The sequence below is a fragment of the Colias philodice genome, chromosome 5 (assembly GCF_061535455.1).
Source record: "Colias philodice isolate Cphi_HAF_F1 chromosome 5, ilColPhil1 Martin Lab GWU primary, whole genome shotgun sequence".
NCBI lineage: Eukaryota > Metazoa > Arthropoda > Insecta > Lepidoptera > Pieridae > Colias > Colias philodice.
In genome coordinates, this window is record NC_143090.1 from 10169135 (window position 1) to 10186858 (window position 17724).

Sequence of the window (17724 nt, forward strand, 5' to 3'; positions counted from 1 at the left end):
GCCTTATCCCTTGCCTTATGAGCCAGAGAACCATCGGGTCTCATCAACGGAGGTAGAGTGGGACGACAGAAGTTTGACTCGACAGCTTTGGCCAAGGACCAGAAGGCTTTACTTCCTTCGGGGTAAGAAACAAGCTTACTTCCAATATGCCGCACATGAGCAAAGCGAGCCTTCTTTTGCATTTTTTTGCAGGTTTTCGAAGCTTTGTTAAAGGCTTTCTTTTTTTCCCGAATATCGTGAGCTTTACGGATTCGAGCATCGACCCAGGCTTGGAAAGCTGCTTGCTTTTTAGCCAATGCAGCTTTACATTGGGCGTTGAACCACGGTCTAGCATTGTTGTTGATGCGAATATCAGAAAATGGTATAAAATATTCCATCGCCTGATGAATCATCAATGGAATGGTCAACACATTACATTAGAATTATTAGAATTTAGACCACAACTTATTCTTAGCTTGGATAAAATGGAACAAAACCCGACAGATGGCGGTGCAGGTGCTGTTACTATTCATATTATCCAAGATACCTACCTAGAACCTACCCTACCTGTGTTCAATAATATAAAATAGGTAAAATGGTGATTAAAATATTGATACCTATTTTTATATACAGGGAAATCGTGGATATAGAAACAAATGATAATAAAATCTTTAAAAGTTGCAAAAACAAATTTTTATGGTTACATAATATACCTAATAAATCAAATAAATTATTATTGATGTCATAGTTACGTTTAATAATATTGAAATGTAAAAACATTAATTATAAAATGTAAAAATATTATTCAAAATATTTGGTATATTTCATATTTATGTTGTTTTTGAACGTTCCATAAAGTTTATTGTTATCTGTGCGAAACTGCGAATGTCGAATGATTTTTTCAGTCATTAAGAAATGGGGATGCTGTCAATTCGATTAAAGCCCAATTTTTTGGGTTTATTAAAGTTTTTAAACAGTATGAACTGGTTTATAGTGTTTTTTAGTTTAATAAACTTATCAATGTGTATCTATGAAGATCAAATTGGCAAATTTGATTGGTAAATATATAATGTTATAGGTTATAAAGTTGTAAGACTTCATTAGTTCGTAGTTCTGTGAATAATTAAAGTTAAATACTTTCAGGCGTCAAACATACGTAGGACGAATTAAGTTTGCACATTTCGATACAGTAACTACAGCTAAAAAAATAATAGTAGCCACAGAGGAGAATGTTTTAGCTGCCCTAAATTTGAAGACTGGTAAATTAGTTTTATTACTTGTATCCGTTTAAAATAAGTGTACCGACTAAATTATGTGAATAAATTCAATAACATTATTGTAATAAAACATACGTAATATTATACATATAGCTTTTATCATAGTTAACAACATCAGAAGATGCATATTCAATTTATATCCAAAGAAACTAGTTTTTGTATCATTTCTGTCAATACCGTGAGATAGTTATTTTTTATAGTTGCTCATAATATTTTTATGTTCTATATTAATTTCTAGGTCAGGTAATGTGGCGTCATGTATTAGAAAGTGCAGGCTCAGGGAATATTCAGTTATTGCATGTAAGTGAAGGTGATAAAGTGACTACAGTCACAGGTACCAATCCATATTTAGTTAGAGGATGGGACCCAGCCACAGGTAAATCTTAGAGTTTTTAAGATAGTTTATATTTATTATCTAAGATAGTTTTTATTTATCAGTTAATACTAAAATATGAGGGATAACTAGATTGATAATATTCCATGAATATTAAGGTACCCTTAAAAGGGGATCTTTGAAGATACTACTAATTTTATAAAAACTAGCTTACATAATATTTTTACAATAATGATGATTTCTTCATCATATGGCACTGTTTATCAGCTACTGATATTAGATCCTTTATAATTCTAGATTATTTACAAGTGTGAAGGTCCAAGTTCATAATATTATGAAAATCAAATTCAAATTCAAACCATCCAAAACCTGTTGTAACAATTAGCAAAAATAAAATTTCCAGGTGTATTACAATGGGAGTGGCCAATATCGTTACTAGACACAGAAAGGGCGCACCTATCTGAGTGGTGGGTGCAGAATGGCATGCTGGTGCACTTGTTGCCAGCGTTCGGATCTCATTTGGAAGTTACCATGTATAATCTTATGACGGGAGCTAATAGGGGGGCTACATCCAAGCTACCTGCCGGCTGGACTAATGATGGGTAAGTTGGAAAAGATGCAGGTTTGAATCCCGAATTGTGATCAAATTTTTAATGTTGAGAAAAATGTTTTGGGGTCAAAGTTTAATGGTTGTTTACATATCAAGTAGAGATATATTAGTTATGTACATTGTATGCAGTTTTGTTTGCATATTGTGTGTCTATTATGTTGTTCTTCTAAACTGTTGTATAAATCCATATTAGTAAATAAATTTGAGAAGTTGAAAACAAATTGTTGAATACAAAAAGCTATCTTTGTGTATAAAGTTTCATTGCATACTTAAGTAAGTGTACAATTCAATAATGATGAAGAAGAGATGAGCAACACAAGAAAAGCTTTTCTAATTTTAAATACATTATGTAAATGTGAGAGAATTATAACAGAGTAGTTGTTATGTGGATACCCACATACCTTCCTATTCTAATGTACTCTATGGTGTACAACATAATGTCGATATTGAATTGACATGAAATGCATGGGGTTACAGGCCCTGCTATGGTTTAAATTCCTTGAGTCAGTAGCTCGATGATTATAGTCTCGGTACTACCATCGACCGCGCAAGGTGTGCGCACTGAGTCATTATTTAATATTATTTCACATATTATCTACCTAATTATAATTAATTATGGAGTTATTTAAATTCTCCGACATACATATTTAATCAAATTTATTTTTACAGATGCATTCTAACCCCTCCATACTACACATGTATATCAGGAAACATGGGCGAGTACATGCTCCTGTCTCTTGACGTTACCTCAAATGCCGTCCAAATAATAAGCAAGCCGTTATCAAGTTATTTCCAAGCTAATGAAGTTATAGAGGGTAACTTGAGGCCGCTCGATGGTAATAGCGCAGTGCCAGGCTTCATTATCGATGATAAGAGTGTTGTCGTGATAAAGAACAATGATCTGCAAGCTTTGGGTGTGAGGTTGGCAGACCAGATGGTAACAGCGACGGTAATTGATGGAGCGTATGGACAGACATTGATGCAGTCTTGGAGCGATGAGAATAAGGTATGGGTTGTGTTTTGAAGTGTTGAAATTGCTTCTTTATAATTGCGTAGTTGGGGAAATGAAAGTTTGAGTAACGCACAGTGAACAGACAAAAAAATAGTTCCCATTGCCAGAAAAAACTGTTTTAACTGTTTTAAATACAGGTTTGTCTAGGTTAGAAACGTTTGAAAGTCTTGTTGAAATATTTAAACTTCGGAATTCTTTATAATATTTGATATCCAAAAAATAAATAAAGCTATAAATAGACTAGATCACTAGAGAATTAACCAAAAATGGAATCATTACCATACGAAAGCAATGTACCAATATTAGTCATAAATTTCAGGGTTTCTCACTGAAAGCACACAATGTAGCGACAGGCAAAGAAATACCAGAGATAAGTAGAACAAATCCCAAACTACACATTCCGGACCCAGAAATATTAGACGTAGTTTGTATGAACACGGCGCGGGAGATGCCCGCGTGCAGGATATTGATCAATGCCGGTGATGACGCCGTACATCTGGTGCAACAAGAAGGTAGTCTACACTAATACATATTATAAAGAGGAAAACTTTGTTTGTTTGATTGTAATGAATAGGCTCATAAACTACTGGAGCTATTTTAAAAATTCTTTCACCATTCGAAAGCTACATTATCCACGAGTAATATAGGCTATATATTATCACGCCAAGACCAACAGGAGCGGAGCCACGTGGGTGAAACGGCGCGGCACAGCTAGTACTTAAAATAATTACTATCTTTAATGAGCAATTCTTGTATATTGTGTACTATCTGAATCTCGGATAAGACGCAAACGACTTTAATGAAATTACAGGCGGAATATTGATCTAGATAAGATTCTAGTTTAGTTTTAACATTAAAATAGAATATAAATAAAAGATCCATTATCTATACTAATAATATTATAAAGCTAAAGAGTTTGTTTGTTTGTTTGAACGCGATAATCTCGGGAACTACTGGTCCGATTTGAAAAATTATTTAGGTGTTAGATGGCCCATTTATCGAGGAAGGCTATAGGCTATTTATCATCACGCTAAGACCAACAGGAGCGGAGCAATGCGGGTGAAACCGTGGAGCACGGCTATATTATAATTATTGTAACTTATAAGACCAAGAGTATCTATTACCCAAGTATACATAAAATAATACTTTTTAAATTATAAACTATGTTTTATTTTATTCAGGTCGTGTGTTATGGACGCGAGAAGAAGCTTTAGCAAATATAGTAGCTGCCGAGTTTGTAGATTTGCCCGTGTCTGACACTGATGCAGCCCTAGAGTCTGAATTTGACCAGAAAGAAGGTAAGTCTGCCAACTCTTGGAATTTTAATAATGAAATTTTCGTGGTAAAAGTTTGATATTACAAATGTCTAGGTGAAGGTAGATATAGAAACAAATTGTTTTGTATCTGCAATTTCGTATAAGTAAATAATAGAAAAAGAATGTGTTTCCTTATATATTAAATTCATAAGATATTTATATTCTTAACATATTTATATAAGATATTATGAAGGCCAATGTTATTAAAACGACTCAAAATTAAATGTAAAGTTGACCAAACTAAAACGTTTACTTAAAATATTTTTGGCATATAAATAATATGATCATTAATTTTTCAAAATTCTTATTTTCTAGCTGCCAAGGTGTACAGTGAGTATTGTGCATTAGTGTTTCTTTTGTGTGAAAATATTTATGAGTGGCCTTCTTGATTTTATAAATGCTTTTTTTTTATTTTATACTTTTGTGCTCTACAATTTAGACTTCGTCTCTAAATTATTTTTATCCCTTTTTCGTGTGTGGTATTTTTCCTTCATTTATTATTTTTTCAATTATCTAGCTTGGTCTGCTTCCTCCAAAATATTGTGTTAACACTTCATCTGAGATTTTATAGAAATGTGATCTGTTGATATGTTATTTTCTAATTTTAAGTCATTACTTATTAGCATGTTATGAAAATGGAATGCCTTTTAAGTTATTCCCTTCTGATTTACGAATTATTACGCATTATAACCAAGTTTTACTTTTTCAAGATACAAGAATGTAAGTTAAGTATCACCTGATAGTGAGGAAAGTCCTTATTAAGTGTAGTGACAAATAGTAACGGTGTGTTAACTGTTAAAAAAAATGGATTCATATGACTAGAGTCTGAAAATAAGGTTAGGATTGGGAGAGACAATGGAATTAATCAGATCTACCAGTATATTCACTGCTCATACAAAAGTTTATACTGTTTCAAACGCTTTTCAACTTTTCCTGCAAGTTCAATTTGTTCCAAAGTCATTATTGACAATTTTAATATGGACTGTAAATTGAATACCCTTGTAATTTCATTGCTCAGACTGTCCAAATAGTAATAATCCATACTAATATTATAAATGCGAAAGTAACTCTGTCTGTCTGTTACTCAATCACGCCTAAACTACTGAACCAATTTGCATGAAATTTGGTATGAAGATATTTTGATACCCGAGAAAGGACATAGGCTACCTTTTATTGCGAAATAATATGTACCACGGGCGAAGCCGGGGCGGGCCTCTAGTATTGTATAAATTAATATTCTGGTTGCCAATATAGTAAACAGACCAGTATAATGTTTCCGAAAAATTTTACGCAACCGTTTCTCTTGCAAATTCTTAAAATTTTCTTCTATTCCCGAAAAAAGTGCCTAAAATGCCATCTTAAACTCAGGTTCAGTATGGGCGGCGTTCGTGCGTCGGCTCCACACACAGTACCAGCAGTTGCAGAATTTGATGCAAAACTTGCAAAGCGAAGGCGCGGTCCAGGAGACACCTACGTCTTTGGTCAGAGATTACTTTAACCTGCACAAGATTATTGTGCTGCTCACTGATGTAGGAAAGGTGGGTAATATGGTCTAAAATTAAATGATAGTTTGTAAGTTTGTTTTTTTTTTCAGTCTGAATTGTGTTCCTTAAGAATGACAAAGAGTTATACACATATCCTTGTTTATAAATGGTCTTTAATTTAGGTTTTAAAAATTTATTTTATGTTCCCTAAAAACGACGCATTTTCACAATTGGTTCCGTATTTTTAATAAACATTGTAGTCATCAGATCTTGATAATATGTCGATTTCTAACACTTTCCACTTATTCAAGTGTTACCAAAAATTACAGATATACGGTATGGACAATTTATCTGGTGAGATTCTATGGCAACGCTACGAGCCCAGTCTCAACACGCAGTCTGCAGTTATGTTCACCCGTCGGAGCGCCAGGCATCCGCCGTATGATGCTTACCTCACTATTCTGGGAAAACACGAGGTAATTATCTAGAAGTTGTGAAAATGGGGACATGATTTTTGAAAAATATGTTGCCACTTTTTTTCGGCAAAAAAGGGTGGCAAATTTTTTTTCTTACCATGTGCTGCATCAAATTATTCAACATGCTTGGAAATTTTGCAGTTTGTGATAAACTAACTTGGCCTGTATTTTTCTGCTACTTCTTTCTCATTGATTGTATTTGCTCTGTTAATTATTGATGCTTGAGAAATCTTTTATAATAATTTTCAATGTTACAGGAGACCGGCAACGGCTACATAATCAGTTTGAACCCGATCCGCGGTACCCTAGTGGGGGAGGGGCGGTTGAAACTTGATGTACGCCTGCTGCAGTGCGCCCTGCTGCACTCGGCCGACGCGGAGCGGCTGCACGCGCTGGTGCTGCTGGACGAGGACGAGGCTGTGCAGGTACACACATACACCGCCGAGGTCGCGGAACAATTCGAACCAATACCCGCAGGCCCATTAAAGCGGCGACTTTAGTCGGCAAGAATCCGACATAAACCAGGTCTTCCCCGTAGGCCGTGAGCATCTATGCAAGATTACCCCACTTAAAAGAAAAATAAAAAAGGTACACACATACATCTGACGTGCTCAACTGCAGTGCGCCCTGATCCAGATAAATGAAGCCGACAAATAACTTTAGAATTTTATCCATAACTAGCTCTGCCCTGATCCGAAATAATTCTGAATAAAATTTGTAAGATTAAAACGTTGTTTGCAGGTGCTGCCAGTGTCTGCGACGCCGCTAGTACGAGACTTGTACATGTATGTTGCTGAAAAAGAAACTGGCCATTTAAGAGGATACGCGCTCAAGTATAATGGACGGGTAAGTTTGTTTAATTGTCGATTGCAATAAATTTTATGATATTAACGACAGCGTCGGTACAAGCATATTTATTGAAGTTTTTTTTACGGTAAAATAATTATTGGTCCAAAAACAGATCCTTGGGGTACGCCTTTGTTTTATGGCTAAGCTATGCTATATTACCCGACCAATTGCTTTGTTTTAAATCAAAGAATGATTATTTCATCCATATCTTATAAAAGTACAATATTTTTTATAAAATTATTCTCAAATTTTAAATTTCTTTCATGTGCACTAAATCTAAAGCTTCATTGAAATCTTTGCAATTGCAAATTTGCAAATATTGTTATAATTATAATATTAAGTTTACTTCATTTGAGTTTGTTACATCTATAAACTGCATTGGTTACGTGTATATTGTTTATTTTACACTTTTAAAATGTGACTTTTTTCTCTCGACTTTTTAAGGAAGTGGTAGCGCAACGCACGTGGTCCCTGTCGCCGGGCGGTCCGGGTTCGCAGATAGTAGCTCTAGCGGGCAAGAGCCGCAGCGGGCGAGTGCACTCCGCCGGGCGGCCGCTCGCCGACCGCAGCGTGCTCTACAAGTACTCCAACCCCAACCTGCTGCTCGTGCTGCTGGAGCGGCCCCAGGGTGCGTAGCGCAGGGCAGGTAGAGCCGCTCGCCGACCGCAGCGTGCTCTACAAGTACTCCAACCCCAACCTGCTGCTCGTGCTGCTGGAGCGGCCCCAGGGTGCGTAGCGCAGGGCAGGTAGAGCCGCTCGCCGACCGCAGCGTGCTCTACAAGTACTCCAACCCCAACCTGCTGCTCGTGCTGCTGGAGCGGCCCCAGGGTGCGTAGCGCAGGGCAGGTAGAGCCGCTCGCCGACCGCAGCGTGCTCTACAAGTACTCCAACCCCAACCTGCTGCTCGTGCTGCTGGAGCGGCCCCAGGGTGCGTAGCGCAGGGCAGGTAGAGCCGCTCGCCGACCGCAGCGTGCTCTACAAGTACTCCAACCCCAACCTGCTGCTCGTGCTGCTGGAGCGGCCCCAGGGTGCGTAGCGCAGGGCAGGTAGAGCCGCTTGCCGACCGCAGCGTGCTCTACAAGTACTCCAACCCCAACCTGCTGCTCGTGCTGCTGGAGCGGCCCCAGGGTGCGTAGCGCAGGGCAGGTAGAGCCGCTCGCCGACCGCAGCGTGCTCTACAAGTACTCCAACCCCAACCTGCTGCTCGTGCTGCTGGAGCGGCCCCAGGGTGCGTAGCGCAGGGCAGGTAGAGCCGCTCGCCGACCGCAGCGTGCTCTACAAGTACTCCAACCCCAACCTGCTGCTCGTGCTGCTGGAGCGGCCCCAGGGTGCGTAGCGCAGGGCAGGTAGAGCCGCTCGCCGACCGCAGCGTGCTCTACAAGTACTCCAACCCCAACCTGCTGCTCGTGCTGCTGGAGCGGCCCCAGGGTGCGTAGCGCAGGGCAGGTAGAGCCGCTCGCCGACCGCAGCGTGCTCTACAAGTACTCCAACCCCAACCTGCTGCTCGTGCTGCTGGAGCGGCCCCAGGGTGCGTAGCGCAGGGCAGGTAGAGCCGCTCGCCGACCGCAGCGTGCTCTACAAGTACTCCAACCCCAACCTGCTGCTCGTGCTGCTGGAGCGGCCCCAGGGTGCGTAGCGCAGGGCAGGTAGAGCCGCTCGCCGACCGCAGCGTGCTCTACAAGTACTCCAACCCCAACCTGCTGCTCGTGCTGCTGGAGCGGCCCCAGGGTGCGTAGCGCAGGGCAGGTAGAGCCGCTCGCCGACCGCAGCGTGCTCTACAAGTACTCCAACCCCAACCTGCTGCTCGTGCTGCTGGAGCGGCCCCAGGGTGCGTAGCGCAGGGCAGGTAGAGCCGCTCGCCGACCGCAGCGTGCTCTACAAGTACTCCAACCCCAACCTGCTGCTCGTGCTGCTGGAGCGGCCCCAGGGTGCGTAGCGCAGGGCAGGTAGAGCCGCTCGCCGACCGCAGCGTGCTCTACAAGTACTCCAACCCCAACCTGCTGCTCGTGCTGCTGGAGCGGCCCCAGGGTGCGTAGCGCAGGGCAGGTAGAGCCGCTCGCCGACCGCAGCGTGCTCTACAAGTACTCCAACCCCAACCTGCTGCTCGTGCTGCTGGAGCGGCCCCAGGGTGCGTAGCGCAGGGCAGGTAGAGCCGCTCGCCGACCGCAGCGTGCTCTACAAGTACTCCAACCCCAACCTGCTGCTCGTGCTGCTGGAGCGGCCCCAGGGTGCGTAGCGCAGGGCAGGTAGAGCCGCTCGCCGACCGCAGCGTGCTCTACAAGTACTCCAACCCCAACCTGCTGCTCGTGCTGCTGGAGCGGCCCCAGGGTGCGTAGCGCAGGGCAGGTAGAGCCTCTTGTGCACTCCAGGCTGAATACTGAAAATAAATATAAAACATGGAGTAAACTGGATAAGAGACGCCGCACGACTTGCAATAGCAAAAAGTGTCGTTACAACTTTTGGTCTTAATTCCTATTATTCTTCTTACTTCTCCCTATCTTTCTGAATTAATGCGTCCACTCACAATATAACCTCCCCGTTCCAGATATGTCAGTAACAGCAGTAGCACTAGACGCAGCTAGCGGTACGGTAGTAGCGGCGGCGGCACATCGCCGTGCACGAGCCCTACCGCTCGCCGTACACGCGGATAATGCGCTAGCGTACATGTACCGGAGCGATAAGCATCGGCGGGTGGAGATTGGTAAGGCTCTCTATAATCCATACTAATATTATAAATGCGAAAGTAACTCTGTCTGTCTGTCTGTTACTCAATCACGCCTTAACTACTGAACCAATTTGCATGAAATTTGGTATAGAGATATTTTGATACCCGAGAAAGGACATAGGATAGGTTTTATCCCGGAAATCCTACGGGAACGGGTTTTTCTTTGAAAACGCGGGCGAAGCCGCGGGCGGAAAGCTAGTGCTCTATAACTCTATAACACTACATGGCTCTATATAATGCTTTAGAAAGAAAGAAAGAAAGAAAATACATTTATTTGTACCGATGCACATTAATACATAAAAAAGAAATAAAATAAAATTAACTTATATCTAGTTACAACGCGAACGGCACAAAATGGATAATAATAATATCCACTCAGTGGTTTGAGAATCTAAAGACAAGACACTAAGATTCTCCACTGATTTTCAGTGGACACGACAACAGACAAGTATACAACGCCTACCACACCATAACACTACACCACTACGCATAGTGCCATAACGCATAGAGCATTTCTACACCACTATACACAACTGTCTATAAATTTACACCACTCTGAAGTATATTTATTTACACTCTCAAAACTTCAAAATTCTTAATAGTTTTGGATTGTTATAATATACTATACAAAAACATTAACAACACTGAAACTGTCAATAAAACTCCAACTCGGCAGCATTGTATACCAATCCAAACTACAGCTATCTATCATCGAAACAATTACACATCAATCGGAACACTTTTAATTAATATAGATTAATAAATCACGCATAAAGTCATTTGATTATTATATAGTTTTCAATTCTTGAGAATTGTACAAAGCTTCAATTAAATTTGTCAGTTTAAAGTGGGTCACAATCGAGTCCTAAACAGTCAGTTACATACAAACCTACAGGTGAACACTTAAAATTTGTTACAGCAACAATGGAGTTCTACGAGGGCAAAGAGCGCTGGCTATCAGCGGGCGCGCAGTTCAGTTCGTTCGAGTCGGCCCGAGCGCCCAGTGTGGACAGACAAGCGTACATACTGCCCGCTACACCCACTGCGCTTGCCTTCACACAGACCGAACGGGCTTTAACCGATACACATCTGTTAAGTGAGTATATGAAGCTTCGTTTATAATACATACTGCCCGCTACACCCACTGCGCTTGCCTTCACACAGACCAAACGGGCTTTAACCGATACACATCTGTTAAGTGAGTATAGTTAATAAAAATAACTGCGTTAAAAACAACCGACTTCATAAACAGAAAAGTAAAAAATAAAAAAGATTTGATATTATTAATTACTACATATTATTTAGATGTGCTATTTAATTGAGAATTTAAAGAAATTATGAAGTCGGTTGTTTTTAACGCAGTTATTTTTATTAAATACTTTTTAGTGTATTTATCAACACGAATCAAACGAGCCCAATCTCGATATAATTGAGTCAATATATTACTGAGTTCCTAAGGCCACCTTCCGATTCCATCATCAAATCAGCTCTATGTCTATGATAATGTTTCATCGCTATCCAATTACATAAGTATACAAAATTTCAGCTCAATCGGTTACCGGGAAGTGAATCGAAGTTACTTGCTACATTTCAATGAAGTCATCGAGTACAGACAAAAATGCTCGTAAAATAAAAACTACTGGGTTTATCCGAATAAAATTTTTATGGGACCAATTCGACACCATCCCGCATCGAACAAAAAAAGAATCACGTAAATCGGTTAAGAAACCTAGGAGTAATCGGTGTACATACATCCAAAAAAAAAAAAAAAAAAAATTATACCGGCCGAATTGATAACCTCCTCGTTTTTTTGGAAGTCGGTTAAAAAAGAGCGTGTGTGCCGAGCACACGTGTCAGAAGTGAAACTTCTTTGGCAAGATTCAAAGATATCAAAAACGTCGCTTTATTCCATTACGTGATGGAATTGCCATGACGTGACCTTGAAACGTTACACTCAACGCGCCTAAAAAACTTTAGCTCTACTTACCTAGAAAGTTTAGCAACTTTGATAAAACAAACTGCTTTGACCGCACAAACTTTCGTGAGACTTTCATGCTTTAAGCACGAAAATAAATTTATTTATTTATGAAAAAATATTTATTAGTAAAACTGTTTATTAATTACCATAATCCTTCCAGTGGCATTAACATCAGGCGCTATAATGGAGCTTCCCTGGGCATATGTCGAACCGCGCCGGCCTCTAGCGGGCGAGCCGCGGGAAGAAGGCCTCATTCCCTACGCACCTGAACTGCCCTTACCTGCAGAAGCGGCTGTGAACTATAATAGATCACTACCGAGGGTACAGAATATATATACAGCGCCTTCGGGATTGGAGTCTACGAGTTTGGTGTTGGTTACTGGACTCGGTCAGTAAACTGATTTTATGAATTTTGTATGTAAATTTATAGTCTGATATGGCAGTATATGTAATTGATGAATGTGGAAATATTAAACCTTATGTATTTTTTACATAAGTTTTTTGTGTATGGTTCCACCTTCCGCATTTGCTGAATCTATAATATAAATTTGTTCAATTTTGTAATATTCTTACTAATTAGAGAATTCCATCTTCAAAAGTGAGACGTTTGACTTGTATTATCGCACATTTGAATGGAACAACTAAGTTTATCAGCTTAAAATATTAGTAAAAGTATATCTACGCAGTAAAAACTGTTAGTTCCTGCTTACTATAATTTCTTAATAATAATTAATATTTTCAGATCTCTTCTACACACGAGTAGCGCCGTCAAAAACGTTCGATCTACTAAAGGACGACTTTGACTACCATCTCATTACAATAGTACTAGCCGCTCTAATAGTAGCCACATACAGTACTAAGTTCTTTGCGTCGCGGAAAATGTTGAAAAACGCCTGGAAGTGATGCGGTGTGTGCGGGGGAATTTGAACTGTATCGCTTTTAACATAGATGTCATATTTGTATTGGTTATTTTTACTACTTTTGTCGTTTTTCGTTGTTTCGTTCTGACTTCTCTCTTTGACGGTGACGTCACACTTCTCTACAATATTGAAACGGTGTACCTGCGATGTATGGAAGATATCAAATCGTTTATGATATAGTGCTTAGTCGTAGAGAGATTATAGTAATTTTTATATCTTATTGTCAGTTTTAAATATTTTAACGGCAACGTCTACGTAATATGCCGGGTGTTTGCATATGGGCAAATGATTTTATAAATATAATAGTATTTTATCTATATATTAAATAAATTATATCATAAGTAATAAACAATAATTGAAGCAATAATTTCCAATAATAATCGTATACGCCTTACGCGGTAAAGACGCGTTCTGCTTGACGATCACAAACAAAAAAACATTTTAACTTGTTATTTTTGAGTATTTTGTACTGAACAAAATACATTGTGATTATCAAGTGGAACGCATAAATCCTCCACTGCCATTCTATACAGTTCAAATTCCTCTCTAGATAATTTATAGATTTGTGAAATGTGAATGTGTGCGTGTTTATATTTCGTAAGTTATATTTAATTGTGAGCGAAATGTGTCAAAGTGAGAGTTTTAGTGTTAAAGAGGAAAGTTTTTTTTTTATTAAAGTGAAACTTTTATTACATCGTCTCAAACTTTTTGGTCTGTGTAGCGCATGTCGCGTGACGGTCGAACCGTACGATAAAGTTTCACTTTTACCGTGGTTTCATAAAACCACACAACATTTTTTTATTCACATACATCGTATTTTCTTGATTTTAATTTTACGCGAGTGATATACATAATATATACTTGCTCGGACTGTCTGACCGTGACCACCCTCGCAGTAAAGTGTGCGAAAAGGGTTAATAATATGTAATTATAAATAATAAATGAATAAATTCGCGTTTAAGATCCCTTAAAGTTTTGAAGTTTTTCTTAGTTATTGAATTGGTCTGTTGTGTATATCTGTTATTTATTATATTTTTATTTTTTATATGATTAGAATAGGAAATCTTTGGTTGTCACAATATCATAAAAATTTTTACAAAATAAAGATATTTCGTTTGATGTGATTCACAATTATTCATGTTAATATTTAGTTTTTTTGACTGGTGTGATCGGAGTGTTTTAACTAATAAGGATGTTTAGAATTGGTCTCAAATTGTACCAAATATAGCGTCTCATTTTGGCACATTTCGCTACGAGGGGTCCGCATTTTCTCGGTTTCTTATCTCTAGATGATGCGAAAGAAAAATTAATACAATACAACAATAACCATGTGATGTAATTAGTATATTAATGAGTATTTCAGCCATTATTAACACGAAACATCGTTTTACTTTAAATCAACGCAGCTATCTTTACATTAAAACTTAGCAGTGGCTTTTAGATTTTTCTAAAACACATTAGAGATAAGAACGAAATATGGATGCAATAAAAGTTCGTGATGAACATGTAATATTTTACTGTATAGGGCAGTATATTAAGTTCCAATAGACAAATATATGAAATGAATTTTAAAAACGTAAGGTATAAATCAAATATACGCAGATAGAATTTCAAACTTGCACTCATCAATATCAGAATAGTTATGTGATAGATGCTATACAGATTTTAATATACCTTTAAAACTATTATAGTTAGTGCAATTTATGCTGCGTCTACACGGATTATTTTTTCCGTGAGAAAAATGAATTATTCACAAAATATCGATTCTTTTGAATAAGAATCCTGTGTGGACGTGGCATTAGAAATAATTATATTTAAAGTTGGTTTGTATTTTGTATTTATTGATGAGACCATTCCAAAAACAGTTTATTTATTTTTAAAATTGATTAACATGCATTATTTTTAAAACGGAACATTTTTTGTTGTGAATAGTTAGAATTTATTCCTAAGGAGTACTGATTCCTATTGATTATGCTTTAAGACCTTACATCGAATACAAAATAATGTAAATTTGCATTGGTTTTGACTTTATTATTATAAATCAATACTGATCAGCTGTTCAATTGCAGGTTAAGAGTTAATTTCCAATAAGAAACGTTCAATTATTTATTCAAAACCTTTCAGTTTCTTTAACCTGGAAATTAAATGGTTCTTTTACAGTTTGCAGACCTTATTATTTTGCAGACCTCATTTGCAAAAGAAAATAAATTATTGATTATTATTGTTTACATCAATCAAGTTTTTGGGTGTTTTTGTTTGTCCCGGTGCGGTGGTAGGATTTTGTTTTTAAAATTTCCCTTAGGTATACAATATACATGGTTAAGGTTATTTACATTAGAATAAATGTAAGAACAATAATAATCGATGACACCAAATAAGTGCTAGTGTTTCCAGTAATAAATTGCATTTTTCGTTGCCATTTATTGAGGTGATTGTTCAATTTTAATGATGCCCTGATCAGGAAAAAGACCAATTTATACAGGCTCGAATGTTATTTGTGAAGGAAGGAAGGTGGAATTCCTCTATCGAAAAGGGAGGATCCTCGACCAGTCTACTCGACTGGCCGGTAAGGCCCCGATTAATTGTCGGAAAGATGCATAAAGGTATGTTCTGTAGTGGAAACGTTTCGCTTGCGTGATTCACAATGAGCTGTCGCTACATTATTTTATAGAATTCTTATGAAGTATTCATTCCTAAACTAGCTAATACAATACAATCGTCTGCTCCGAAACTACAGCTTTTTAATATAGATTTTAGGAGATATAAACACTAACACCTATTTTGAGATCACGTAGTTGAACAGGTCCTAAAGCTAAAATAATTATTAAAGTCCTGAAATTGGGCATCATATAAATTGGACATACCTCGATGATATCTTAAGGATATAATATAGTACGAAACCATCTCTTCACAACAGACTGTAATATAAAGTAATATGGAGCCTTATAAAAGTGTACACTAGTATATTATTGTATATTACCGAAGCTATATGAAGGAATAATAGATGTTTTTAATAAAATAAACCCAAATTATTAGTTGCTCATTCAAGATTTGTTATTTAGCAGTAAGGTTTACAGTATTATGGGCTGTACTTTTTCTACGTCAAATAGTTGTGAAATTTTACAATCAGTTGCTTTTCGCTATTTTACAGTTATTACTTTTTCTTTACATTTATAATAAAATGAATATTTATAAAATTATAAGTGCAGGATCTATCCAGGTATCAAAGTGTTGGTTGTATCGAATTTTTTTACGAAATAGTGACTGGTTGTACGAATTTCGAGTTTCTAGTACTTCTAAAGGATTTTGCTTTTATTGTGCTTGAATTAATGGTTTATTTTTAAGACTATCATTATATAATCCGTACCATAGGCAATTGCATACCTTAGTAAATGTAGTTTTTAACACTGTTAAAATGTATTGGTTCAAATCCTTTTAATGGTTTTATTTACATTATCTGTAAGATTTTAAGAATTTTACTTTATAAATAATTTAATTCAATGCAATATTATTGTTTTTTTATGAATATGCATGGTACGGACCCCAACAAATTCAATTAATTGCTTATTTGCATTTTTATTGTATTCAATATTGTTAAACTTGAACTGCATCAATGTACAAACTTGTTGCAAGATATATAGCATATAAATATACGTTTGTTTTCAGTGACATTGTTTTTATATAATAAATTTGAATTACCTACTGCCTGGTGTTGTTTTATTTAATTCCAATCGATCAACGTGAAAGTGACTTCGTAGGTTGAAAATGTTTTAAATACAAATAAAATTACATGCCTATTGAAAACCAGACTTGAAAATATTTTTTCTTTCAAGTTATTCTTACACATAGTTCTTAAATTTTTACTTGAGTAGTTTCATTTAGTTGCTCTAGACCTATTTTTAATTTAGTTCACTCACAAATAGACTGACTGTTCTCTTGTGTAAAAGACAACAACGAATTCAGTATTTTAAAATTGCACGACTCCGTCTTCCATGGGATTTGGGAACTGTAATTTATGTCTAAGTACTCGTCAGTGAACAAGAACAATTATTCTAATAGCTAACCGCAAGTTTATCTAACAAAGAAAATTCGACATCACCCACTCAGTATCCGTACAAATGGTGTTTTGGGCATTTTTTACAAGATAATGGACACATTGCAACTGTCTCTAGCCTACATACCATCGTTTATTCGTATTTAAATAATCGTCGTAATAAATCGGAATGATTGTTACATACAAATCTTCCACCTATAAGTATGTTTGTAATTAATTGGGTCAAAAGGACTGGACGGATTTGGATTACAGTAACTAAATTATTTTTTTCCCCAAACATACTGCATACATCATAACTTAAAAGTAAGGGAGCATCCCAACAAAAATAAAACAAAATCTAGACACCAATCGTTTATTTCATATCAAATATAGCCTTAATATTTTTATCATAATATTTATTGTTAGTTTCATGCGGAGTCCAAACACAAAAACTGCAAACTGTTTGCAGTTTTTGTGCGGTCCATATGGAACTCGCACCTTACTACTATTATAAAACCAGAGTTTATTCTCTTTCTAAATTACTTTTTAATATGTTTTTAAACATTTATATAACAAACAACGAGTACTTTTCTTAAAATCTCAACTATCCGGAATATATGAACCTTTTTTAAATCTAAATACCAACTTAAGAGTAAAAGGATCCTAACAAAACACAAAAATAAAACAAAATCGTTTCTTTCATGTCAAACATCGCCTTAATATTTTTATCA

General features: G+C 37.3%; 1 protein-coding gene across 1 annotated transcript; it reads left to right on the forward strand.

The window, feature by feature from the left end:
- The first annotated feature begins 888 nt into the window (after positions 1-888).
- On the forward strand, positions 889-16667 carry EMC1 (ER membrane protein complex subunit 1). The gene is made up of 16 exons (XM_089695746.1): positions 889-1037; positions 1123-1238; positions 1495-1632; positions 1994-2192; positions 2870-3206; positions 3532-3724; positions 4394-4510; positions 5897-6066; positions 6342-6488; positions 6746-6913; positions 7230-7334; positions 7782-7965; positions 9883-10038; positions 10982-11158; positions 12201-12428; positions 12783-16667. Exons 1-16 carry the CDS (start codon positions 895-897, stop codon positions 12941-12943), a joined length of 2739 nt encoding a protein of 912 aa, XP_089551872.1. The 5' UTR covers positions 889-894; the 3' UTR covers positions 12944-16667.
- Positions 16668-17724: the final 1057 nt, after the last annotated feature.

Bases quoted from the DNA above. Each gene is read 5' to 3' on its own strand.
- EMC1 (XM_089695746.1), top strand. From the start codon at position 895: ATGGGGATGCTGTCAATTCGATTAAAGCCCAATTTTTTGGGTTTATTA. The intron at 1,633-1,993 runs GTAAATCTTAGA...TAAAATTTCCAG, and splicing joins AGGATGGGACCCAGCCACAG to GTGTATTACAATGGGAGTGG. The intron at 7,335-7,781 runs GTAAGTTTGTTT...CGACTTTTTAAG, and splicing joins CGCTCAAGTATAATGGACGG to GAAGTGGTAGCGCAACGCAC.